This window comes from Myiozetetes cayanensis, unplaced genomic scaffold (assembly GCF_022539395.1).
Source record: "Myiozetetes cayanensis isolate MyiCay16 unplaced genomic scaffold, myiCay2020 scf1, whole genome shotgun sequence".
Lineage (NCBI taxonomy): Eukaryota > Metazoa > Chordata > Aves > Passeriformes > Tyrannidae > Myiozetetes > Myiozetetes cayanensis.
The window spans coordinates 99,821,130-99,847,712 of record NW_026086604.1 but is presented as its reverse complement, the minus strand read 5'-3'; the positions used below and the strand labels follow the sequence as shown (position 1 = coordinate 99,847,712).

Genomic DNA, 26,583 nt, shown 5'->3' with positions numbered 1-26,583 from the left:
AAGTGTTTTGATCTCCATGTAAAAGGTGTCTGGCATATAACAAAAAAATAATAGAAGCAATAAATAATTGTGTAACTGTTCCCCTTCATTTATTCATTATTAGCGTTGTGCATAAGTAAGAGTGATTGTCTAAGTGAAAACAATATTAGGGATTTGCAGCTTGAGACTGGATTAACCTATTAGTGTGGCAAGACCTAATAGGATGCCAGTAAAGAAGTTTGATAAGGATCAGTGGGTTAGAAAAGGTATATTTTAGAGTGCTTGGTGCACAAAACAATGACACAGGGGGTAGCAATTGCAACGCCTTTGGACTTCCCCTTTTTTTTCAGCATAAAAGAGAGACTGATATGTGGGTGTAGCTCAAAACAGTTTGTATGAGGCTAGTAGGATTTTTAGGTTGCCTTTTGTTCTTTGGTGTTTTTTTAAGCATGTGAGTGGGTAGTAGAGTGGTTAATTGATTGATTGATTGATTGTTTCTGCAATTGGTGTGTGTTACAAGTCCAATGACCTTGTTCAGAGTGCTGGACATTGAGCTCTGGGCCAGAGAGCAGTGCCTTTGGTTGTCATCCCCTCTGTACAGTAATGAAGTCACTCTGCAGGGGCTTGGAATCGTGGAGTCTTTATATGCTGATGCAACAGAACTCTGAATATCTCAGTTTCTTTGTCAGCAGGGTTTTTGCCTTGGTCTTTGGAGGGTCTAAACAGGTTAGGCATGGACATAATCTAAAAAAGGCAAAAATTTGAGGGGAAGAAAAGGTGGGAACAGAATGAAACTGGTTTTGATACTAAAGTTGAAAAGGAGAAAAGTCTCTTGAATAAACCTAGCTAAGAACTCCAGTAGAGCAACTGTTATTCTATATCAAGAAAGAAAGAAAGGAAGGCTTTATGGCAGTAAAGGCAAAAATGTTCTATTCCTCTGCAATTTCCAGCAGTACCTGTGGGAGGATTGATGTTTTCTAATTCTATAAGCTGCAGCAGACATGTTAAATAGTGGTGACAGATCAGATTGGAATCTTGCACATGAAGATATTTTGAGTGGTGAAAGACAGACTGTCCCAAAAAGACACCTGAAAAAGAGTCACTAAAAAATTCAGTGCCTTTGTTTTATTGCTAAAACATCATCTGTGAGGTTTGACAGCAAATACCTGTAATTAAGGAAGTGACAGATGTGTATGTCAATATCTCTACTTTCTAATGCTTTCAATTGCAGGAAGAAAGAAAGCATAAGGTGCATAAGGTGATTTTGGTGATGGTTTGTACAGGATAGAATCCTGTGAGGAGATTGATGGGGTTTTTAGCTCTCAGAGGGAATTCTCAGGATGGTGAAGAATCCATTTTGAAGAGTTAACATTGCTAGCAAGTGAGTTACTGAACCAGTGCCCACTCTGCAAGCACCAGTCTGCTCTGATTGGCATCAAGGGGCCAACATTGATCCATTGTTCGAAGCTTTGCAACAAAGCAATGAAAGTGACTGCATGAGCTGTGGTTCTGCCTCTCGTCTAACGAAAAGGTTACTGCACTCCGATTTCCTTTCAGAGTCAAAGTGTTTCAGAGTGAACAGCAATTTCTGACAAAGACAGGAGCTGGAACTGTGCTACACTGTTCTTTGGCTTGGTGGGATACTTAAGCTTTTGCTGGCTTAAACAAATAGGAATTTAATGGACAAATCCCTCCTCATTTCCTTAGTCACTCTTCTCTGCCCCACAGTGAAAGTAATAGGGAAGAGCATTCATGATCATGTTTACTGTAATGAGCCTCCCCTCTAGGGAAACTCTTGTGGCATATTTTAATGTTAATTTAGTATTGATTTATGATTCTAATTGATATGCTCTTGCTCTTGTTCATTAAGTGACCACATGCAGGGTTCTTGTATTTTGTGTGTTCCCTGTAAAAACCTGTGCACTTCATTAAATCTCGGCATTAAAGGAAGTGTTTCCAGGCAGAGCAATATTCTAACAGCACGTTGCAAATGCACAGGAGGGTCCCAAGGTTACAAACTCCTTTCAGAGGTTAATTAAGTCTGAAAGAAAGGTATTCTGTTGTAATTAAATAGTAATGAATGAGAGGCCAGTAATATTTAGTGTATAATGCAGTAGCATGAGGCAAAGCCAAAATCATCTGCAAATTTATTGTTTTATTTCATATTCTATCATAAAATACCCTTGTGTGTCAGTGTAATTTTTATTCTCCAACTTGCCTATGACAGAACAGGGATTAAGTGGTCAGTACTGTCATGCATATATGTGATCATAATACACCTTAGGAGTGGTTTCAAAAACTCTAATAGCATTCCCAGTATACTGCAGAGGGCTTTCATCAGGAGGGTGATGCCTTCCCCATTCTGCAGGATCACATTTTTAATCAGAAGGGAAAGTGCTTTCTTTGCTACCTTCACACTGGAAAAGTCGTGGCAAGTTTTGACTTCTTTTAGTAGCGCCAGCAGAAATACAATCATGTTCATGACCCTGTTTAAGAGCTCATCAAAATTTCCCTTTCAGTTCTTGTGCTTCTGAGGTTTAGTGTTTCAGCCTGTTCAACTGTATCAGGCATGATCTTGGCTCAGGACCACAGGCAAGTTGTCAATCCAATGTGGTTTTTTCTTTATTGTTTTCCCCCAACCTTCTTTGTAAATTAGCTGATTTAGGCATTCATACACTAGGTTGGTCCCCTCCATTACCTCTGAAGAGAGAATTATTTTAATCTGTAAACATATTATAGTAATCTAGAGGCCAAAAGCATGAGTTATACTAGCAGGTTGTAGCTTTAATTCCTTACTTATGTGTTTTAAAAGCAATTTTAATTTTTCTTTTTTTCTCATCTGAAAGCTGCATTTGTAAACTGTTTTCCCCACATTGTAAAAGAAAGAAATGGGGAACACTGCTCATATCTACTCATTCTTGGGGTAGACAAAGCATAGGCATGAATCTAGGAACCTGCATTTTGTGAAATTCTGTAAAAGTTGAGAATTCTTCTACCTTACATGAGCTCTTCCATGTACCAACATCAGCCAGGAGTACAACTGAAAAGAAATTGCCCTTTGATTCCACAGCCTGGCCTCTGGAAATGCTGTATCGGCTCATGGATGCCGCAGCCTCCCCTTCTCAGGCCTTGGACCTGTCTGTGACCTGGTGGCTCTGAGAGGGGAATTTGTGTTCTCCACCACCCTCTCTATCATGGACCTAGGCAAAGGAGGTGGTGTTTTATGGAGTTAGGGAGCCACATTGTCCGAAACACTTTTGGGATCCCTGAACTTGGAGTGGGTGTGCTGCACCTCCTAGAGTGCATGGAGGTGAATTTGAAGGTGGGAATGGTCCAAAATCTTGGTGCCTTTTTATCAGTCTGTAAGTCCAAATTCCAGTTTGTTACTAGCTGTTTAAGCTGTAACTGTCTGGTACAGGCTTGTTTTGCATCAGAACTTAGCAGGTATTTAACAGTCTAGGATTTAGGCAATGGCTTTGCTTAATAATGAAATAGAATTCTCTCTTAATCTTCAGGAGGACTTGCTCTCCAAGGACAATTACAAAAGTAACCTCAGTGACAGTTTTTCTGCCATTCAAATAAAATATGGGTCTCTTACCTCATTATCAGACAGATAGGTTTAAACTTCCTAACTTTATTTTTCAAAAACTTATCCACCTATGAATTAATATCCTGCTGGTATTAAAATGTGTTGAAAAAATTATCTAGTAGTGAATTTTACACCGAGGGAACGGGCCACACTGTCATTCAGAATCTCACTCTTCTATTGAATGACATCTCTAACGATGGCTACGTGTCATGTCACCTGTGGTGATCTTCAGGCTACTCCCAGAGCACCTCGCTATACACTGATTCAGAGTGTCTGATTCACAGCTCATCAGTACCCAGTCTTTTCGAAAGCATTTCCAGTGCTGCATCCGCTCAGAGTTTTCCTCTCCCTTCTTTGTACCGTACGTGGTGCAGATGGTAGCAGGGGTATTAGACCACTGAACGTCTTCCCTGAAGAACAACTACTATCACTGTATGGGATGGGAGTAGCTTTTAATAAGAGCTCATCATTGCGTTTGTGTTATTTATGGGTAGATCTGTGTCCTTAAGATCTATTTCTCATCCTACAAGAAAAGTTAATTAGTGTGTTGAAATTTAATAAAAGATTAAGTCGAAATGATAATGACAATAATAGAACTTAGTAGAAAAGTAGTTAAGGGTTTTTTAATCATAATAAATTGTGAAGTTCATATGGGTGTATTGTTAATTTTTTTTTTTAATATAATAAGCAGGGCACCAACAGCACCAGAGTTTACATTAAATTTCTTATCAGCTACTCTACTTGATAGAAAATTACTTGTTCAGAGGCCAAGACAGGGCTTTTTTGGACTATGTGTTACTTATTGACAATGAGGTGTTTTCTGTCTGAGAGTAGTTTTATCCCTCACAGACAAAAAGAGAGAAAGGAGGAGGACTGGGGAGGGGAGAGATTGAGGACGGAGAACTCTGTAATATCATGTGTACTTTTCTAATGTTTCTAATGCCTCAGTTGTGTGTGTAGGTTTTTTCTGTGATTGCCATTTATAAATAAGCCCAAATCTATCCATTGACCTGCCTGGATTTGATATCTGTCAGGTAGGTAGTTATCTAAACATTATTATTTGTGCTGTAAATGGCAGTAGACTAAATGCTGCAAGGAGGACTGGCTCAGGTTCTCTTCAAGCCTTCCCTCCATAGTATGATTTCCTTGCTTTTGATGGAACATTAATAAGGACAGCCAACTTAAGTCACAGGCAGGAGGAGTTTGGTAGGTGGTCCCAGCTACAATCTGGGTATTGAAAGATTAAAGCAGTAGTGGCACATACCTACTTGTCCTACTGAAAATACACTGCAGCACCCTAGTCTGACTAATAGACGGGAGGAGGGGGGTGTCAGGAAGGCGATGAGAGGCGATGGACAGACATACACATTTGTTTCTTAAGCAGAGTTAAGACTCTAAACTACAAAGCTGGCATTGTTCCGGAAATGAACACAGCAGCACAGCAAGCGCTGCCATCATAGCTACTCTACTACCAGTCTCTGAGCTGTTTTAAAGCTAGCTCAGATTTATATACACTTCAGTCAGCCGAGTTCTCAATGTAGCCTTGAAGACCCTTCACAGTGCCCTTTTCATTTCTCTTGGTCATGCTTGCACTTTTTTTTTTTTTGGAGGGGGGGGCTAGGGTTTCTTTGTGGTTTGTTTTTTTATTGTTGGTTTTTTCCTAGCAAAGATGATGTGCTCAGTTTTAAATGTAGCAAAATATAACAACTTTATTTTATATCCTCTTCTGAGCTACCAAGTCTGAATGTGAGCATGAACTTGTTTCTGAGCTTGAGTTTTGCACTGAACTTCTTGTGGGTTCTGACTCACCAGCTGAGTTGCATGTAGCTGTGCTAGTTTCAGGTGGAGCTGATACAGAGCTTCCCTCTCCCTGGAGGGGTGAAATGCTGGTTACATATGCCAGGCAAGGCTGTACGTGTCTGGATTTGAAGGATTGGGACCTAGTAAGGATTTTAGCACATGCATGCAGATTCCTGGTGTGCTTATTAGTGATATCTATAGTTGAGCGGTAGAGGTCTACTAATGTGATCTGAAAGAGTATTACCTGCAGACCTTGACCTCGTGCAGAAATTTGCTGCCTTGATGTATTTATCATCCCTGGACTTGTTCGAGACCAGGTTGGAGGGGGCTCTGAGCAACCTGATTTAGTGGAAGGTGTCTCTTCCCATGGCAGGGGGACTGGAACTAGATGATCATTCCTGTGATTATGAAAGCCATTGTATGTTGTGCTTAGGATCAGTGTTTCCTTGTTAAGATTAGTTTAATAAGCAGCAGGTGAAATTTGGGTAGGTAAATGAGTGCAGTGTGTCCTTGGTAGCCCCTACACAGGTATGGGATAATGTCTGAGAGGAGATGACCTGCTTCATGCTTTTAATATTTACCAGGTATGGGCTAAATTGTGAAATAATTAATATAAACTATATCCTTAGCTTCTGTAAGTTATCTTAGCTTGAGTAGCTACTGGTGAGTTATTCCAGCCTTGGACAGTAGCTGAAGATGGGAAAAGATTATATCTGATATGATACTCATATTATATATGAGTATCTCTGTGACAGCTGGTGCTTTCAGGGGGTTAAGGAAGCTCTGAGAAACAAGAAGGACTTCAGGATTTGACATGGTATTTTGGCCAGTGCAAAATTTATGGTTTTTCCTCCTAATGAATATTTCCTACCCTTACACTGGCTGTGTAATTACTCTCTCTCCTTTTTGGATAAACCATCCGAGGATGTGCAGGGAACTTCCCTATGGTGGTAGTGGTTAACTTGTAAAAAGGCCCTTTTTTTGGGAGGCATTGGAAGCTGTGCTGACTGCCAGGAGGAGGAACCTGACTGCAACTAACCTAAAGGAGAATGTTAACAGCTAGAATAGCGTTTCCTTGTACTCTGGAGTCTTTGGGAAAGCAGGCAACCCATATAATGGCCAGGGTGAAACTGCAGCAGGTTTTTTACATTACTAGGTTTCCTTACATATAGGTTTGTTCACTAATGAACAGTGGAAAGAAATATAAATTTAGTCTGGCAAGTCCTTGTCAATCAAACATTCTTTTGCATCTCTTAAGGTGCAGAGCATAGGTATGAATTGACTCTTTAGTATAGCAGTTTAAACGTTTTACAGAAGAAAATGTCAAGAGAACTGATTTTTCATTAGATGAACACATTTCATCAGTTCCTCATTCTTTATCCCTTAAAAATGTAGAACAAATAAAACCTTGTTAGAAAAAATATTTCAATTAAGTACATCAGGCTGTGATCAGAAGGCAGATTTATTGATACATGAGACTAGCAGCTTTATTTTATTTCTTAATTTCATCCATATGTCAGGTAACTATAAAAAAAGTGGGTTTATTCTTTAATTAGAGCTTTATCAGAGGCATTTTAATTGCATCTGTGCTCATGAAAATGGTCTTTGAAATACTTACAATCTTACTTGTAAAAGAGAGAACTGTTTGTGTGTATTCATACCTTCTGACTTTGCTAACTAAAATATGGCCCTGGTACTTTGTAGAGTTGGTGACACTGTAAGAAAGGCAAAAAAAGGATGAAAGTGAGTAGCATCTCTTCCAGCTGCCTTACCCAGCTGTGATGCTCCAGCCCACTGAAGACAGGGACATTGGTATATTAAATAGTTTTCCTTGGATTCCTTTAGAGTTCAAGGCCTACCTTTCACCTTTTGAATCAGTGTGAACCTTAAAAGAATTTCTATTAAACTTTGCAATACATTGTTGTCTAAATCACGAGTTTCAGAAAATTAAATAGGGTCATCCATTGTACAGCTAAATTGTGTAGAAATGGGAGAATACTCCCTTGAGTTTATCTGATGAAAGTGAGGATGCTTTTTGGTAAAGGTTACGCAGCATCAAATAGAGCCCAACTCTCATTTTGTATGCACATTTATCTTCTGCTGTCTCTCTAATTAATGCTGCTGTGCTGTGCTAGGCAAGAGGTGCAGGTACCTTTTGAAATGCTAATGCTCCAGTGGAATATCCTGGTTCTCTGTCAACACCAGAGAAGCTACAGCAGTGGTCAGCAGCAAAAGGTTTATTAAAACTTCTCCCTCCCAGTGATTTACCTGATTTCAGCCATACAGAGACAACAGACTTCAAACAGCTGTCCGCTGTTGTGTGTCTTTTCTCCATTTCTTGCTTCATGGGCTCACATTCCCTAAAAATATTGAGTAATATGTTTTGTCCCTCTGTGTAGTCCAAGTACTTTCAGGATCCTCAATAGGATGTTTCTCTGCAAAATGTTATGTACCTTATCAGTGTAAGGCCTCAGAACCTAAAGAAATTATATTAATGTATTTAAAGTACTCAAGCACATCCTCCAAAAAAATAAAAAAGAGTCAGAAGTTTGATCAGTGACTGCTCTGCAGGCAATCAGAACCCAGGATAGGAAACATTGTGTGGAATCAACTTTGCCTTTCAGAAGTTGCATTGTAATCAGATGTTCTGGTTTCCTCCTTAAGACTTCTTGCCTTCTGCATAGGTAGTTTTTTTAACAAGTTTTTGTATGGCAATTTACCTTTTATGGCTGATCTTCCTCCTTATTGATAAGTGTAGAGATGTCTCTTTTCTGTCCATGAAACAAAAAATCAATCTATAAAATGTAGGTGGAAATCAGAGAAGAAGATGCAGGCCCAAACAGGAGAAGCATAATTAAAACTTTTGAAAACCTACAGATTTTTCCTTGCCTGCTTGGAACAGATTGCTCAGTAAGGAGATAAATCTCTTCTCATTGCACTCACAAGTCATGATGTAGAAAAGACTAAAGGATTTCTGGTGCAAGCTACTTACTGCAGTTTCAAGCCTTGAAGAAGCAAAGGGCTTCTTCAAACTCAACCTACCCTGCACAGGTCTTCTTCACTGGTTTTGGAAGTATGTGAACAGATGCTAAGCTCAGGGCAGGAGATACTTAAGCTACTCAGGAGAGAGTAAGTAAATTAAGGGAAGCAAGGAAATCTCTAGTGAGCATCTTTCACGCCTAACTGCTTACTGTTTGGTTTACTTGACTTTTAAGTGTTCTTAGTGGTGTGAAAGTTCATAGGAAGGGCACTTGGAGTTTGAATACTAGTCATCAAAACTGACTTTTAAAATCGTATAATGAATTTTCAAGCCATACTAGAGGTGTTGTTAGTCACTGTCTGATTAGGTGGAAAAGTATAATCTGCCTGTTTCTAGCTCTTCTGGGAAAGAGGAGAAATTGTTTGTCTTGTCTTGGAAAAGTTTGCTCTCACCTTGGAGCAGCAAAATCCAACTTTGGTGGCATTCCATAAAGAAGCCCTGAGCCAGCTATAGCTTCTAGTGCCACCTTTTTGAGAGTATTTTCTAAATTTCATTTTGTGTAGTTTGTGACTGCTTTGGCCTAAGTTTACCACATTTTATATCCCATCCTATTGACTCTTCACATGCAGTATAAAATGTTAATAAACCATTTCCCCTCCTCTAACGTAATGGCTGATTTTCTTTTTTTTTTGTTTTTGTGGTTTTGTTTTGTTTTGGTTTTTTTGTTTGTTTGGTTTTTTTGTTTGTTTGTTTTTTTGTTTTGTTTTGTTTTTGCTTTTTGGGTTTTTTTTTTTAGAAAAATTCTGCCATCTGTTGCTTTGACATGAAAGCAGGAAAAACAGTTTTGGGTGTCTCTTCAGCTTCTATCTTCTCAGTGAGTCAGATCCCCTCATTTGTCAGAGATTACAGTGCTCATCTTCTCCCCTTTCCTTTGGTCTTAGGTCCTAGAAGACTAGAGTCTGGCGCTTCCAAAAGAGTACTTATGCTTTCCCACCTTTCAAAATCATGTGCTTATGAGTGACTCATGCTGAGGCACTGGAACTTATTCTCCCACTGATTTAATATGCTACCCTGAACCCTGTGCAGGATGAAAACTCACAGCTCAACTCTCTTTTACTAAATTCCTTTTGCCAAGGATCCAACAGCAAAACATAGTGCTTGAGCCTGTGAAATGCTGAGTCGTGCTGAATAGCTTAAGCTTTAATTGGCTCTAAGATCATACACATCCTTTATTTTAAGCAACACTTCAGTCTGTGAGTAACGAAAACAAAGGCACAGGTACTTAGCAACACTCTGGGAGTTGCTTGTCCTGTGCACACTGGGTTTTTCATGAAGTACATGTACCTACCTGAACACAGGAGGATGTTCAGCACCATGGAAAACAAGTGAGAAGTTCTTAAATATTGGAGTATGACTTCACTTTGTACTGTATCAATTGTAACTGAAGAAAAGTTTCAAACATTGACTATTAAAACAAAAATGCAACAGTTGTAGCTGTCATTAACACTCATCTTTGTCACTGAGGGATAAGATTTTGAGGCAGGGTGTAAATGGCTTGTTATTTGTAATGATATTTGGAAAGAGTTGGTGTCCCCTGCAGAAGATGTCCCCCTGATGTGTGCTTTGCATAGCAGTTTGAGCTGAAGGTAATATGTTCTCCAATTTATTTCAGATATTTTTTTATTATTTGCAAGGTGACACTGCATACCAGGCAAGCATAAATGAATGCATTACTGCCTTCATATCTTCACACACTTTTATCTTTTTCTTTAAATCATAGGGTTTGCAAATGAAATAATATTTATATGCTCTTTAATACTAAGCTCTTTAAAAAGTAAGGAAAAAAGAGGTTGTTCTTCAAGGTTGCCAAATAATCCAAGTACTTTTAACCACAGAACTGTTTGACTGTATTACACAGTTTTGCTAGTAGTCTGTGGGAAGAATTCTGGTTGTCTGTGTATGGCTTGATATTTGCTTTCTTTGTTAAACTGGGGTCTGCAGTACTGTTATTGTACCTCCTCCCATTTTTTTCCCCCTTTTTTTTTTTTAATTTGTTAAACCACATTCAGATTTATTGGAGTGTGCAAAGTGCTGTTGGGAAATTATGTTCTGTGTAAGCAATTGCATAATAAACACGATTTATTAAGGTCTTTGAAGAACACATGGGCAATTGTTGAGGGGTTTCTTCTTCTTGTTTCTTTCCAAATTTCATACAGTACTAACACATCCTTGTCAGTGCAACCCTAATACAAATATTGTATAGTGATAAGGGAGGCTTTAGAGGCTTTGGGGTTTGAAATAACAGTGATGTGAATCATGGAGTAAGAAAAAGTAAGCTTACTGACTTCAAGACAGTCTTGATTGGGAAGTAGAGAGTGAAGGAGCTAAGGACTGTGAGTTAGATGTTTTTTAAAGGCCTGATGATACTAAGAAGTTATGGAATCATTAGTGGAATCTGTTCAAGATGAATCAAAGCAAAATTCTTTTCTGTGGTCACTTTGAAGTTCATTAATTTTACTGGTATTAGTGTTTGGCTTCTGAGTGTGATGCTTATGTTTGGTAACCTTGAAGATAAAACCATGAAGGTATTTATAGATTGAATAGACATTGACTCTGAATATATCTTACAATCTGACATTTCTCCTTTCCCCTGGAACTCACCTCTGTACAGCTAGTTGGGGCATCTGAATATGCTGCTCTAAGAAAATATATAAATGGCATCTACTTGTGCTGTACATGTCTCTGGCAGTTAAAAAGGCACTTTGATCTTCACAGCAGATAACAGTGTACTTTTGACAGATTTAAACAGACTTAAAACCTTTCTGATGAGGACAACCCTCACTTATCCTTCTTGTCAAGACTGACAGTCAAGAGGGCAAGCTGAAAGTGCACCTTAACAGTTAGCAAACGTGGATTTGGGGGAATTAATTTCTGTTTGTTGGGGTTCTTTTGTTAAACTATGATTTTAATATATATCTTGAAGTACTGCTAGAGAGTTTTGTCTCCTGTATTCCCAACTAGTAGAGGCTTACAAAAGTCAAAGTTGACTTTAGTGACTTTGCTTCATGTTCAGTCTGCAGCATTTTATCTTTACTGAACTTCTTTCCTAGAGGGATGTATCTTGTGTGTGTGTGTTAGTCCAGGGTAAAAGGCACCCATTTTGAAATTTATTTTTAGCAGTGAAGAAAACACATGGGGAACCCACTGTGTGCCCTCACAATTATGCAGCTGGGACACATATGCTTTGTCTGTGTGGGATTATTTTCTGCTTGGTAACTGAAGAAACCAAAGGGTACACAGATACTGCCTTTAAATGTTCATATCTCTGATGTTAACATTTGTTTAAAAAAGGTTAATTGCAGACAATTATGTGCTAAAGGAGCTATATCACAAGAAAAGTCAATAGTACTAGGAAACTGTAACTTTGAATTAAGGATAGAACTGAGCAGTTATGCCAGAGCATTTTATTTAAAGAGGCAGCACATTTTTCTTATTATGTACTGATGAAGTGCGATGGCTTTACCTGAGTTTTTGTTTGGTTTTTTTTGTTTTCTTTTTCATAACTGTGTAAAAAGGCATATTTAACACTTCACACTGCATTCTAAAAGTGAGTGAGTAAAGAAGCAAGTATTCTGATGTTTTAAATTTAATACACTGTTCATCAGTGTTGAATATTGAAAAATAATACTGCTTCTTGAATTAAGCTGTGTCTATTAGATGGATCACTTAAAGGCAAAAGGCACAGTTTTGCTTACTTAGCATGAGAGCCTCAAGAGTTTAAATAGCTTCTATTTATTTTTCTAATCTATGTCTATGATAAGAATCCATTACTGCTTTATGGTACTGGTGACTACAAATTTATTGGTGTATCTTGAAACTATGTCAAACTTGCAGGAATCTGTCCTTTTCTCCCCCCTACTTTCCAGCCCAGCATCCTGGGAGTTCATAAAACTGTTCAGTTAACATTCAGCCTTTATCCAATTTGTATAAATCCTCTAGCTGGGATCTGTCTCAAAACTGCTGAGAAATAGTGCTGTTTTCTCTTTGTAAGCTAGCTAAACCATTAAAGGTTTCATATTGAAATTATGTGGTTTTTTTTTTTTAAAAAGTTACATAGAAGAAAGTTAAGTAGTCTGCTATGGAAGTGCCTTTGGGTCCTTATCTGAAAGTAACCCTGGCCCTCCTGACTCCCTACTCTTTCAGACGGTTGCAGTATGATTCTAAAATACCCTCATGAGGAAAAAAAAGAAAAAAAAAAAGGAAATTCCAAACAGCAACAAAAAGCAACAGCTTAAATCCAGACAAAATAAACCACTTGACACCCCAAAAAAAGGAAAGAGAATGAGAAGAGAAAGAAAAACTCCAGTTGACCCAAAGCCTCTGAAAATTTTTTGTTGCCCAGTACCTGGTGTTATGCTGCTTGACAACTCTAGAGAAGACTTGGTAGACTAGGCTGATCTTACATGAGTTTTATACTTTCAGTTCCATTAAGATTAAGGAGTTGGCTCACTCCTGATAAATGCCAATATAAAGCAGCAGAGAATCAAGCCAACTGAGCTGGTCATGACCTTATATGAATAATGATAATTAATAGCTAGTGACACTGGCAAAGCATGGCTCTGAAATGCAGTAGACTACATCATCTAGACTGTTTATAAATTAAAATTTTAAATCTCACTTTAAACAGGAATTAAAGACATCTTTTGCCATCATGGGCAAAAAAGTTAGTCCTTCACTAAAGGATGTGTGCCATATGTGTCACTGAAATATGTCATCTTCAATACAGTTACGCAACAGAGTAAGAATTATTCATGAATTTGAGGTCAGAGGGTAAGAAAACATGGGTTAGACTAATATAATACCAGTTTTTAATTTGTACTTTAAATAAGGGCAGCTGTTTTAAATTTCATAGAGAGGCCTTTCTTATTCTTGTTACTTTTTTCCTGAGATAATTTGTTCCACTCACATACTTGTAAGTTTGATGTGTGAATCTCCCAAGCCTGTTCTCCTGCACTAGTCTGTACTCGGGAGTAAATACAAAACTATATGAAAACAAAGAAGTGAAAAAACAATTATTACAAAATATACATGAGTTACTTTAGTAGGATTTTTATTTTTCTGTATACCTCTCTCAACTATTTCCCCTTTTCTATATCAGCTAGTGCTAATCTTCTGTGAGTCAGTCAAGGACATCCCTTCACACAATAACTCTTCTTCACTTGTGTTAATTGGAGAAGAGCCTTGACTCAGTTCTACTCACCTGGATCAGGCAATTTGTTCCACAAGTCCTCAAGAAGGACTATCTCAAATGCAGTTTTGACTCTATACTGAGTGTTTCCTTGCTTTTTGTTTGTTTTCATAGTCAGTGAGCTACAAAGAGCAGCCTTCCTCCATCTGAAGATAAAGTGGATTTACTCATTTTTTTAATTCATCAAGCACGACTTTCTGAACTTTCCTCGTTTCTGGTGTTTTTAAAAGGGAAGGAGAAGAGAAGAAAGAATTCTTCTCTTCGTCATCATTAACGTGAGGCCGAGATTTTTTTTTGAAATTTTGAAGTTTCCAGCCACAATTCCTTATTCTCTTTAGTCATTTCTGGTTCTGTGGTTGCTCCAAGGGTACAATTTAGAGAGAGTGTTTTGAAAATGGACCTAGTGCTTCCTGACAGAGGAGACATGTTCAGGCAATGCAGCCAGGAGCTCTGGCAGAGCCTAGGGAAAGTACAACTGAAATTCTTGTTCTTCTGCCTGTAGAAATTTAAACACAACTTCAGCTAGATTTTTTTTGTGGAAATTATTTACTTTGGAAGAGAAAAAGAGCAGTGCAGAAGTATTTGATTCTGAGAAGATATATTTTTTTAGTAATTCTGCTCCCGCTTATACCTCTTGAAGCACTCAGGAGAAGGGGTTGATTATTTAAAAGCATCACAATCTAGAGCTGCTGTAGAGGGAAAAAAAGAGTAAAAAAGACACTTTTGGAGTTATGTATGGCATTTCAGTAAGAGAAACAGCTTTTTCATCAGTGGATGTGTATGTCATACTGAGTTGGCTTTCCATGCCAACTGTGTGCTGTTCCTACTGCCCAGCCTGCTGGAACATCTCCAGAGCTTGCATTCACTGAAATGCCTAGAGTGAGTTTACTTTTAATGGCCCTGCTTCAATCAGGAAGAAATAACTAGAACATAACAAATTGAAAGAGAGTATCTGCAAATTTTTAGGCTAATTGTATTGAGTAAATATGTCATTAGGAAACTCTTGGAAAGGTAAAAAGGCAGCAATTAAAAATTTAAATTTTGAAAATGTGGTATTTTTTTGTACATTAAAAAAGTCAATCCTACAATGAAGGAGCAAACCTAATTTTCTAGTTAGCTTTTACTGGTTTTGAACTGTACTATCTGGGGCATATGAAACAGAGCACTGAAGCATTTGCATTTCTCCTACTTGATTTCTGTGTCCTCAGAAAAACCCATTGCAGAAGGGACCGCCCTTCCCACCACTGCAAGTGTGGGAACATCACTTCTGAAGGGATTAATTTTAGAACATATCCTTTTATAAGAGCCTTAGTAAGGGTAGAAAGCAGTGAATTTGGAATGCCGTAGTTGCAAGACCTAACTCACAGCAACTGTTCTTACCAGCTTTAGCTGAAGCAGCTTTCAGTTTTCAAAGAAAACAGTGGCCAGTGACCATGCGTCTCCTTTGAAATCTTTGCCAGAACATGAGATTTTTTGTAGGTTTTACTGATGAGGAGAGTTTATAGACCCTTCAGCATTCTTCTAAAATCATGAGGCAGAAAAATATGCCCCAGTATACTTTGCTCAATTCATCTAAATTTAGTTTTAGCTGGAAACTAATTTACTGATGAACTCTTATATACCTCATAAAGCATGGTAGCCTTGAAATTAACCAAAATCACAGCTTTAATTTCAAAACTCAGTTCAGCCTTATTTGTTGAAACATTAGCAACACTCTCACCTGTCTTCTTAGCTGCTGCTTAAAACTAAAGGAGTTATGCAAGATGGAAAGCTGTGTTTCTGTGCTGGGGTTTTTGATTTTTTGCTTGGTTTGTTTGGGGGGTTTTGTTTGTTGTTTTTTCAAATAATATTCTCAAACTGCTCTTTCTATTGCATAGCTGAAGTTTCATTATGAACTTGATAAGAATTTGTACAATAAATATTTTAAAGCATATCTGCAATTTGAAAACTACAAGAAGTAACTTGAGATAAATATCACAAAATTATTTCCATGTGCTTCGCAGCAATATTACTGTATGAATGATGGTTTGGAGTTGAAATGGAGGTCATACAGATTTTGTACAACAAAGATATGAGTCAAAAATCACTGAGCATTTGGCTTCTTATATTTTGGGACTATTTTTAATAATCAAGAAGAGTAGAAATGAGATGACATCACTAACAACTAAAATACAAATCCTTGAAACATTTATGGCATACCAGCTGTCGAAGCATCATCATCATAATCTTCTGACAAATTATATTCTCTGAGGCTTGATGGGTAGCACTCTGGTATGATATGTCAAATACTTTGCTAACTGAATGATACATCTGAAAAATATTTGAAAGTTGTCTTTCTAGAACCAGGCAGTTACAAGTCTTGCCTTACTGACCTAGAGAGGTATAAGCAAAGTGTAGCTCCCTCAGCAAAGAAGGGACAATAGATTTACTAGTTTTATGTTTTGTCTTACCTTATTCTGTATCACCTCATATCACCTCTTGTTTTAACATGCTTTTAAGGAACTCCTAAGAGATTAATGCTTGTACCCCTTAGTACTCTTGAGAAAATAAATATTAAATGTAACAAGAAGGATTAATTTTTCATTTCACTGCTCATTGCTTTCCTTTCAGCTTCTTGCCTGACTACATCAGTGGTGATTTTGATTCCATTCAGCCTGAAGTCAAGGAGTACTACAAGGTCAAGGTAAATTAAATCTCTCTGATGAATTTTTGTGTGATAGAGCATTGTAAGATCCAACCCATTAGTGCCCCCGTTGATCATTAAGTGATTCTGGCTCTTTAAGGCTGCAGTTGTGAAGCACCTTACAAGCCCAGAGGTTGAGCTTCGTGTGGCACTGTACTAATGCTTAAAGTAAACACAGGAGGTGCAGTACTGCCTGTGTAGGGTGACTTTTCATAGCACGAGGTGAAGAAATAGATTGTATGTTGCTAGAGATTACAGTAATGAGAAATTAGGATAAAACTTCCTGAAAAATCTGTGACTTCTTTTCATGGTGAAATATGGAGAAATAAAATCTGTTGTGACTTCCACCTGGGTGGCAGCCACAGATATTCTAGAGGGAGTTTCTCTGAGTGTTATTTGTATGATATGACCTTACCTTTTTCAAAGAAAGCTGCAGATGGAGTCGTCTGTCTCTTTCCTCACCCACTGAGGCATTGAATTACACCTGACTACTTCTGCCTCAGCAGTGCAGTGCCCTCCTTAATGTGTTATTGGATAAATTCCTGTATATGTTAATTTATTTCCAGTGTAGCCACTGTGTTTCCAGTGAGCAACATAAATGTAAACTCATTTTGCTTATGTGTTAGGGCTCAAAGTTCTGCCTTTAGATGACTGTGTGGTATTTAACACTTCACCTGCCTACCTCTCTAGACTTTTGTGATGAATGCAGTACTTTACCATGACATCATGGACAGCAGGTTTCTGCAAATTCAGAGTTTGTCTTGGTGTACCAGCTTATCTTTGCAGCAGGCTGCACTTGCAAGAGGAGTGTTTGATCCTTGTGAGCTAGTTGATTTAGTCTGCTGCTAATTGAATGTGTGAGAATGAAATTTGCCTAAAATCTTCCTTGATGGACTTGGGATCAAATGGTTAGAAAAAAGGGTTCAGACTGTGAAGGGAAGTCTGGAAGAGTGTATAGAGCTGGATAGGTTTTCATCCCTCTTTGAACACTGTAGAGTTTTATTTCCATGTTCTATCCCATTTTTTAGAAGGGAGAAGTGTGTGATGGCAGTTCATATTAGGAGAATAGCTCAAGAAAAATGCTTGTGAATCTTTAAATTACAGCTTGGGAAGAGAAAATAAAAAGTTTGGGGTTAATGCTATTTATTACAGACTGGAAATTCATGATCTGTTGGTAAATAGGGAAACCACAAAAACCACTGCTCTGTTTGGCATAGTCACAGGCAACCAATGGTATCAATACAGGCTGGGGAATGAACAGATCGAGAGCAGTCTTGCTGAGAAGGACTTGGGGGTGCTGGTGGACAGGAAGCTGGACATGAGCTGGCAATGCAGCCCAGAAAGTCAGCGGTGTCCTGGGCTGCATCAAAAGCAGCATGGTCAGCAGGTCAAGAGAGGTGATTCTGCCCCTCTACTCCGCTCTGGTGAGAGCCCACCTGGAGTGCTGTGTCCAGCTCTGGGGTCCTCAGCACTGGAAGGACATGGACCTGTTGGAGCGAATCCAGAGCAGAGTCACCAAGATGATTAGAGGGGTGGAACCCCTCTCCTATGAGGAAAAGCTGAGAGAATTGTTCAGCCTGGAAAAGAGAAGGCCTCAGGCTGACCTAATTGTGGCCTTCGAGTACCTGAAGGGAGCCTATGAAAAAGCTGGAAAGTGACTTTTTACAAGAGCATGTAGTGACAGGACAAGGGAGAATGGCTTCTAAGTAAAAGAGAGTAGATTTAGATTGGATATGAGGAAGAAATTCTTTACTGCGATGGTGGTGAGGTACTGGAACAGGCTGCCCAGAGAAGTTGTGGATGTCCCATCCCTGCAAATGTTCAAGGCCAGGCTGGATGGAGCTCTAAACAACCTACTCTAGTGAAAGGTGTCTCTGCCGATGGCAGAGGGATTGGAACTAGATGCTCTCTAAGGTCCTTTCCAACCCAAACCATTCTATGATTCTATGGTTAATGCTTAAATAAACAGCAAGGTGGTAGGTAGGTAAGTCCTACCAAAGAATGCAAGTTAAGAATCATTCAACAGAGAGAGAGAGAGGAGATGGGAGAGGTATGAGGTGGAAGAATACAGTAGGATACGGAAAGGGATAAGCTAAGATAAATGGGTATTACACTTTTTCAGAGGGATTACTTTTCTGGCCATAGCATCCCTTTTGTCAGCTCTGTTGCATCTTACTGTTGATATGCAGGTTACATCTTCTCTATGAACACATAGTGAACTATTCTGCTTCATACAGAGTTAATACATCTGTGCAAGTGCTGAGCGGATAGCCTGTAAAGAAAGCAGTAATTCATCAGGATTGTCAAGGTGTAATGAACAGAATAACCTAATCTACAAAATCCTTGCCTGGGGTCCTCATACAAGACTGAGGAAAATGCAGTTAGAGTTTAGAATTTTAATGTTGGGTGTACATGGAAAGAAAAATAATTTCTTTGCATTTTTAAAATAATTTCCCATAGTCAGAAAATTAGAATGGTAAATACAGATGAGTGTCTAAGGATATCATGTGCAAAAAATAAAATAAACCACAGAATTTAGACAGAGCTGTATGTTTCTTCTCTTATAAAACATCTTGTTCATTAAAGCACTCTCTGTAGTCCAGACAAGTTCAAAAGTCACTGTCTTTTGGAAATACTGTATGTGTTCATGACTCAAAATGTATTAGGGGTGCTTAAAACAGGCTGTGAGAGAACTTTGGGTGAGTAGATCAGTGTAGTACTATTGACATTAGGGAAGTATATAGCGGTACGTTGTGAGTTAGGGTAGCTTCCCATTCCATCCTTCCTTACCCACAGGCAGATTACACCCAGAGGCAAGGTAAGCCACTATCATTAGATAATTTTACTGTATTGTTTCAAGCACTCTCTTTTATTAATTGTTTTTATTTTTTTATAAGAACTACCTCTATGGGCAGAAATAGATACATCATGACTTTTTTTATCTACCTGAAGATAGCATGCCACTGCTTAAGAGGACTTACTTTTTCACAGTAAAGCTTTTGGACGTTAATTATTGAATTGTAAAACATAATCATATGCAAGTGTTTTTGTCAAAGACAGGCCAGTGTAGTGCTGAGTAAGAAGCAGAAAGTATTACATTCAGTGTGTGAAACTAATTATGGTTCTGTAAAGCATTGTCTATAGGCAATTGTATCATCATGACAAAACTGTAACAGCCTGACTCTCCATCACACCAGCTTCTTGCCAGGACATTGCTCCTGGACTTGGAAGGCCTTCTACCTCACTGAAGTGATGAAAGCATGAGCAGTATATGCCACTGCAGGAAACATTATTCCTGAAGTTTTGCTAGGAATATCTTTAAGCCATTTCCTATGGTGTTCTTACTTGAGCAAGGATTACATGACAAGTGTTTCCATTTTCCCTTTAGGAGGACAATCACCATTGTATAGGGGAACCTTATTTAAATAAAGTTCATAAACATGAAGCAAATGAATCCATTTTATCTCTGTTAGATGTGGTGTGCTGTATTTAGTTAAGAAATCAAAGGCAAAAGTGCTGTGTTGGAAAGTAACTGTGTAATAGACTCATGAGTGGAATGTGTAAGTGATGAGTTGGGCATGTTGTCCTTTTGGAAGAGAATAAGTAAGCATGCATCAGAGGCTATTCAGCTTTACTTTTTATTTTCTGTGGTCTTAGTTTTGCCTCATTGACTTGTCAAGGATATAGTTGTAGTCTTTTATTCTTTATATTACAAGATTAGTGATTATTTCCCCCATTTCTTAGAATTAAATAATGTTAAAGCTGGATAAAATTTCACCACAACTGGAAATGAAATGTCATATTTAAAATTTCCTTTTAAAATCATATTGTACTATAAATGAAGGATAAAGAGTAACAATTCAATAGTCTTTATTCTGTGTATTTTCTGTCATTGTTAGAATAGATACTGAGAAGAGGTTTTGTACTTTCATGATAAATACGCATGTTCATATGATCCCATAATAGATGCACTGGCAGTCTTTCTCTGTACAGTCTGAAGCGCATTGGAAATGACACTGCACAAAGCAGGGAGGATTTGTGGTGATATTTCTGTCATTGCAGTTTCATCTGTTTCTTGCTTTAGCTGAATGTTTCTATTATTGAAGCCTTTTAAACATTACTTTGAAGTTAAGGCAGCCATTTGTATTGTTATGCCTCAAACAGTGTTTTGTTTCTGAAGTTTTGAGACCAGAGACATTATCTAAAATTATACCAAATCTGTATTCATGCCTAGAAGCAGAAGGTTGAATCCTTCTGTGCCCTTTGAAATCCAGATTATACTATTTATTAAAAATCCAGTTTGGCTTTTCCGCTAAGCAAACTTCATGTGCTTTGAAAGGCTTCTGTAGACTTAGTAGGCTCTACTTCAGATCTGTAATTAAATGCTGTGAACTTATTTACAAATCCAGTTTTTTTCCTATTCTCTTTTCAAGTCCCATAGAGCTGCTTATTTTTGCAGGCAGTTCTGCAGCTCTAGCGCTTTCCTATTTCCATTTTCAGGGTTTAATGGTTATCAGGGCTGTAGAAATGCTTAGTAGGGATGGTGTGGGTATTGTCTTTTTGTTCTGTGATGATGCACCTATAATTAGATTTACAAAATGTGTTTGTAGCAGTGATATAGTGCTTGTATGTCTCTCTAACTTCTACACTTTCTTGCTAAACTGTATGTTTTAATGCCATGTTCCCTGCTTGCTTTCCGAGGCCAAACTTTTTAATTATTTTGTGAAATCACAATATTAATTGATTTCCCTTAGTTATATTATTATAATTTAAAACATACAAAACCATGAGTATTTTATCTTTTATCTCTGAATGTTACTATGTTTTGCTAAAACTAATTTTTAATACAGGATGGGACTTCAGATATTAAAACATTTGACTCATTTAGAGCATTCTTGTTACATTGAATAGTTTTCTAAGAAAAATATGGTTCATTTTAGGCCCTGACTCCTTTGTGAGAGGTTTTAAGGTTTCAGAAGGAGCTGTAAAAATTGTCCAGGTGGATCTGAAACAGTTCAGCCTTGCTGTTGGACTGACTATTTCTGCTTGACATTCCCCACTTTAGCTTTCAAGCAGTCCCTTGCTCTGTGTGTCCTGCTGAAGATATCACTGACAAGCATAAAAAGTGCTATGCCTGCCTCAGTTCAGCTTCTGATGTGTTAAGGGTGCCCAGTGCCACCTGAACTTGGATCCAAGTATGTAGTCTTTTTAACTGATGTACATTCATTGAAAGAGCCTCAGTGTCTTAATATGGATAGAGGTTCATCAAGTCAAGATGATTTATAGGGTTGGGATGGTCCTGTTACTAACAGTTCAAACTATACATGACTGTATGCAATTTAGGATTTTAGACTGGAAGCTTTCTTTATGCCTTAGTCTTGTAATTATTCAACAGTAGCTTTCATAAATGGTTCCATTCTTGAATAGTACATCAGAGGTCTTGTCAAGATTCTGTTTCCAAGTGACTTGTCCAGGTGAATCTGGTTATGTGACTTCTTATTCATGCTAAACAAAAGTAATATCACAGTGTTACAGCTATGTTATGAATTTGTAAGAGAATCTGTGCTTGGTGGCACATTTGTTAAGGTGAACATGACAGACAGTCATACTAGGTCAGACCAAAGGTTCATTCAGCCAGTGTCTGATCTCAGCTGGGTCATACAGAATACCTTTGAAAGTATATGTGTACACAGTGGGGCTTCTTTGATACACTTTTCCATCTCTCTGTAATGTACAGCTTAAAGATTTTCTAAGTCAGAGGTGGTATTTTTTTCTTTAGTAGCTTCATAGATTGATTTAGTTTCCCCCAAAATTCATCTACTCACTTTTCTTCAAACTATGTAGATGAGACTGCAAGTATCCACAAAAAAAAAAGACTGCAAACATCCACAAAAAACCAAACAAAACCCAAAACAACAAACAAACAAAAACAAAAACTTGGCAATATGTTTCCCACTTTAGGTGTTTACAGTGAAGAAAAATTTGTCTTTTGGATGTTATTTTAGTTTTGCGCTTGACTTCTGATAGTTACATTTGAGTCTCCTGAATTCTTGTATTGTGATAAAGAGTGGATAAATATACTTCAATCACCTTCTCGCTGCTGTTCTGATTGTATTAACATGATTGTGTCTAGCATTCCTGTAGGTATGTAGGGGTATATGCACAACTATGTCAATGGAATATTGCATATGCCATCAAACTTATGGCCTAAATTTATGTACAGCTTGTACAGATGTTTTGTGTCCTGCTGCATATATACATTATATATGTATGATGTCTGCATGACATCCTGTTGGAAATAATCTTCCTTAAAGCAAAGGACCCAGGACAAACAACCCCAATCTCTGTCCATTTCTAAGATCACTCTGTACACTTTCACTAAGATAGCAGTTTACAGAAAACAATATGTCTTTTTAAATGCAGATGAGATTTGGGGGAACAGGGAGGCAGAGAAAGCACAAATCAAAACATACTCAGTTATACAGGCCTATATCTTTCTAAGCAATATGCGTTCTTTATATCTTGGAGTTGCACATCACTCCTTTTGAACTTGAAGAAACAGCTAAGACCTACTTGTGTTGTAGCATCAATATAATATCATTGAGATTCTGAGAGTTTTGAGGTCATTGAGAGCTACTCTGTATGTTTATTAGGGCCTGAGTCAGTCCTTAATTTACCTAGGAAGTTTGAGAATGCAATTTGATCAAGTCCTCATTCCTTAAAAAAAAATGCTACTCTATTTTCCTTTGCAGTAATTTAGCTTTTAGAGACAATATATAGAAATTAAGAGATCAAACTTTTATTAGAGGTGGGTGGTTTGTCTTTCTTTTGCTTAGGTTTAAAATGACAGTTTGCACGTTCTTGCTTTTTTCTCACAAATACTTTAGCTGAAGCTCAGCTGCTTGAATATAGAATATGCAAGAAAACAGTGCACCATATAACAAAAATGATGCTGGTGGTATTTTAGTCTTGCATCCAATTTCACTTTAATATTATGTTGCAGCATGAGATTTATTTCTCCTTTCCATTGGTTATGGCCCGAGGAAGGGAAAGGCTAGAATCTATATTGCACTAGACATTTGAGTTACTTTCGAGAGTTTTAAAAAATTTAATCTGATGTTAATCTCTGAAAGAAGTCATTACTCTGGTCTGTCAGCCTGTGATGGAGAAAATAACAGAAGGGTTTAAAAAATAGAAATGCATTGAATTAACTTCATTTCCAATGCAAGGAACAAAAAAGGAGTTTTAAACAATGACAGCTTAATCTGGAGAAGGAAATTGAACAGTTATTTTGTGATTAAGCCTCTTCACACAAAAGAGATAACTTTGATATGGTACTAGTGGTTAAAGACTCAGGTGATACATCCTTTTAGATGTAAGTGGGATTTATACATCCATCTTTTCTTTTTAGAGAATGTAAGAGAAATTTGTTCCCAGAGCACAGGGCTCAGTGCCCTTGCCTGTGGACCCCTAATTAGAGCAGTATCCAATGAAGCTGCATAACCCACAACCTCACGGCTCATCAAACATAGCTGCACACTCAAGTTCAGCCCAAATGCCCGTTGGGATTTATAAGCTTGATTCTGTTGTGCAGCAGCTCATGAGCTAGCCAAAGCACAACTCTGGCAAGCAACTGGTACACAAACCTGATCATTAACCAAGAAGAAGATCCTCAAAATCCTGATGCTACAAGTTACAAGTATTTCGAGAAGCAGCTTGTCAGCCTGTGCAAATGATTCTATTGTGCCTCTTGTCAAAGAGCAGGAAGCTCTCATTCCAGCAGCAGAGTGAAAAGATGCAATCTATTGTTCATTTCAAAGTAGGAAGGTTTGTGGGTGGGCTCTTGAGCAGGAGAGGAGGAGGAGAAGGAGCGCTTCTGACATGCTTTGAGGGACCTGTAGCAAGGATTTTGGTGAGTGAGTTCCACTGAGGAGCATGTGGACTACTCAGGTTCATTCTCCCTACCCTCTAAACTCCAGAGGCAGATCCACCAAGGCCACCATAATCTTTGCTTCTTTATCTTTGGCACTATGAACTTTAAAAAGCACAATAAATTGGGATACGTGATGTAGAGACAGTATGTCTTAACTTACTGTGATGTTGCTCTTGTGGTGCTTACACTTCACTTACAGAAATACAAGTGCAAAACCTCAAAGATGACAATTCCGATGGAATAAGATTGTATTTGTTCTGTTTGTGTTCACACAGATAAGTGTTCTACAAGCCACGAAATGGAAAAGAGAGAAAATTATCTGTGTTTTTCAGGTAGAGGAGTTATATGCTTTTGTAGCTTTTCAGTGAAACTAGGTATGAGCTAAAGCTGCCAAATTTGAACTTGCCTGTGTTAATTAACTGAATCACGGAAGTGTAAGGTTATTTTTAAACCAAGAGAGGGGTAGAGTCTGACAGCAGAATTCAGGTGCAGCTTCAGGAGAACAGGTTTTTTACTAGTTGAATTTTTAGTTGGTCAAAAGCATGAAAAATACAAGGTTTGTTTTTATAGCTGCACTCAGAAATAGGGCAAGATGGTAAAAGTTGCATTTGCATATATCAGGAGGAAACTTAATTAATAAAACATAACTAACTGCAATGAAAGTTTGAATGTATTTACAGTAAATTTACAGGTGTTGAGACTATTTTGTCCAAATTCTTCATTCCACTCCTGTAATGTATAATGTGTCCAAGCAATTATTATCCCTTTGAAACAGCTAATTTAGGAAACATTTACTTTAGCTACTTTAGTGAGCATTTACTTTGCAGGGAATTAACCATAAATTGGTAGTTAACATTACCAGATGTCAGTTAACTAGTTAACAGTCCCAGCTGGGACTCCTGTATTTCTAGCACTGGATTTGTACTAAGCGATTTGCTGTGGACAGACAGAAGGAGTAACACCTTGTAATGGTCTTTTTGGTCCTCTCCCCTTTCCCTGCATCCACTAGTGATGTGTTTGGATCCTATCTCAAAAGTACTTCTGAGACATAAAATGTCAGTCTTTGCCTCCATTCTATCTTCAAATCAAACATGTGTGTATTTCTTGGGACTTTAAGATACCTTTCCTCGTGGAAATATTAACAGGTACAGTAGTGGAGCACACTAGCATCAGAATGTTCCCTGTATCCTGTAGGTATTGCAGGTTTTTGGAGTGATAAATAATGTACTCATTATTTACTAAATAAAATGTACTCATATTACCTAACATACCTGCAGAGGTGCATTTTTGATGTGGCATTGACAGTTGTTTCACTGCTGAATGTGAGGAAGTTCTCTGAAGTGATTTAAAAAAATCTTTTCTTTAATAAGGTTATGTTCTTGATATCTTCACCTCATCCCAGACTAGAAGTGGGCTATATGGGAGGAGGAAACTGTGAATATCACAGTTCAACTTCCGTTTTATTCTCCCAAAGAAGAGAGAGTGTTGAGGGGGTCTGACACTCTTTAAGTGTTTTTCCATCTTAAAAGCTCCATTACAAGTCCAAAACAGTTCTGCTCCCACCAGACCTTGAGCAAGTATAGTTTGGTTTGAGGGGCAAGATGCTGCAAGGGACTTTTTTATCAATGACAGTGGAATTGACTCACACAGATTCCAGATTAAAAATATGTTTGGCTTGATCTTGGACAAGGAGGGGAATAAGTTTTCAAGTATTTTTTGTAATTTGTTGAGTGTTTGGACAAGCCAACTCCTCCTCTCTCCGGGCAGTTATGGATTCATTCCATGCCCTTCCTTTAGTACCAAGTTTAAACAGCTCTACATGCTTCAGCCCTTGTGCCACTCTCAGTGTACTGCCCTGGTTGTGGTTTGCAGCCCTGGGTTACACACAGCAGCTGCCACAGAGCTATTCCCACAATCCCGGAACAGTTAGAAACAATCCAGCCAAGAGAGACAGCCCTCCCCTGCAATCTTACCGTTTCTGTGCATTTTCACATGCCCTGAAATAGCTGGTTGCGGCCAGACTCAGTTTCTTTCTGCTTTCCCCCTTCTGTAGAAGAGCACCCTTCTAGCTGCGAACCTTTGGGGTTTCAGTGCTTTAAATGTAGAACAACCTTCTTCCTTCATGGGAAAGTCTTTTTGAACACTTTTTCATCAAAAATAACTGGTTTGTTCCGATTGACTGCAGTCTGTGATGAAGTGTTGATTGTAGTCCTTGGCACCAGGTTTCCGAAGAAAGTGTCATGCTGTGCAGCGCTTCTGCAGGAGGCATAGCCGGCCGGTGTCCTGGTGTGAAGTGCTATTCCCATCCAAGTCAGTGGCAGTTCTGCTGATTGTGACAGGATTTTCAAGATGGGTCCTCCCTGTTGCAGCC

General features: G+C 38.2%; 1 protein-coding gene across 2 annotated transcripts in view; it reads left to right on the top strand.

Annotated features, from left to right (window-relative positions):
- TPK1 (thiamin pyrophosphokinase 1) overlaps positions 1–26,583 on the top strand; it is a 291,157-nt gene that overhangs the window by 122,561 nt on the left and 142,013 nt on the right. For both annotated transcript variants that reach the window (XM_050317999.1, XM_050317989.1), the window contains one exon: positions 16,207–16,279. In XM_050317999.1, the coding sequence (XP_050173956.1) occupies positions 16,207–16,279 (73 nt within the window). The remainder of the gene's footprint in view (positions 1–16,206; positions 16,280–26,583) is intronic.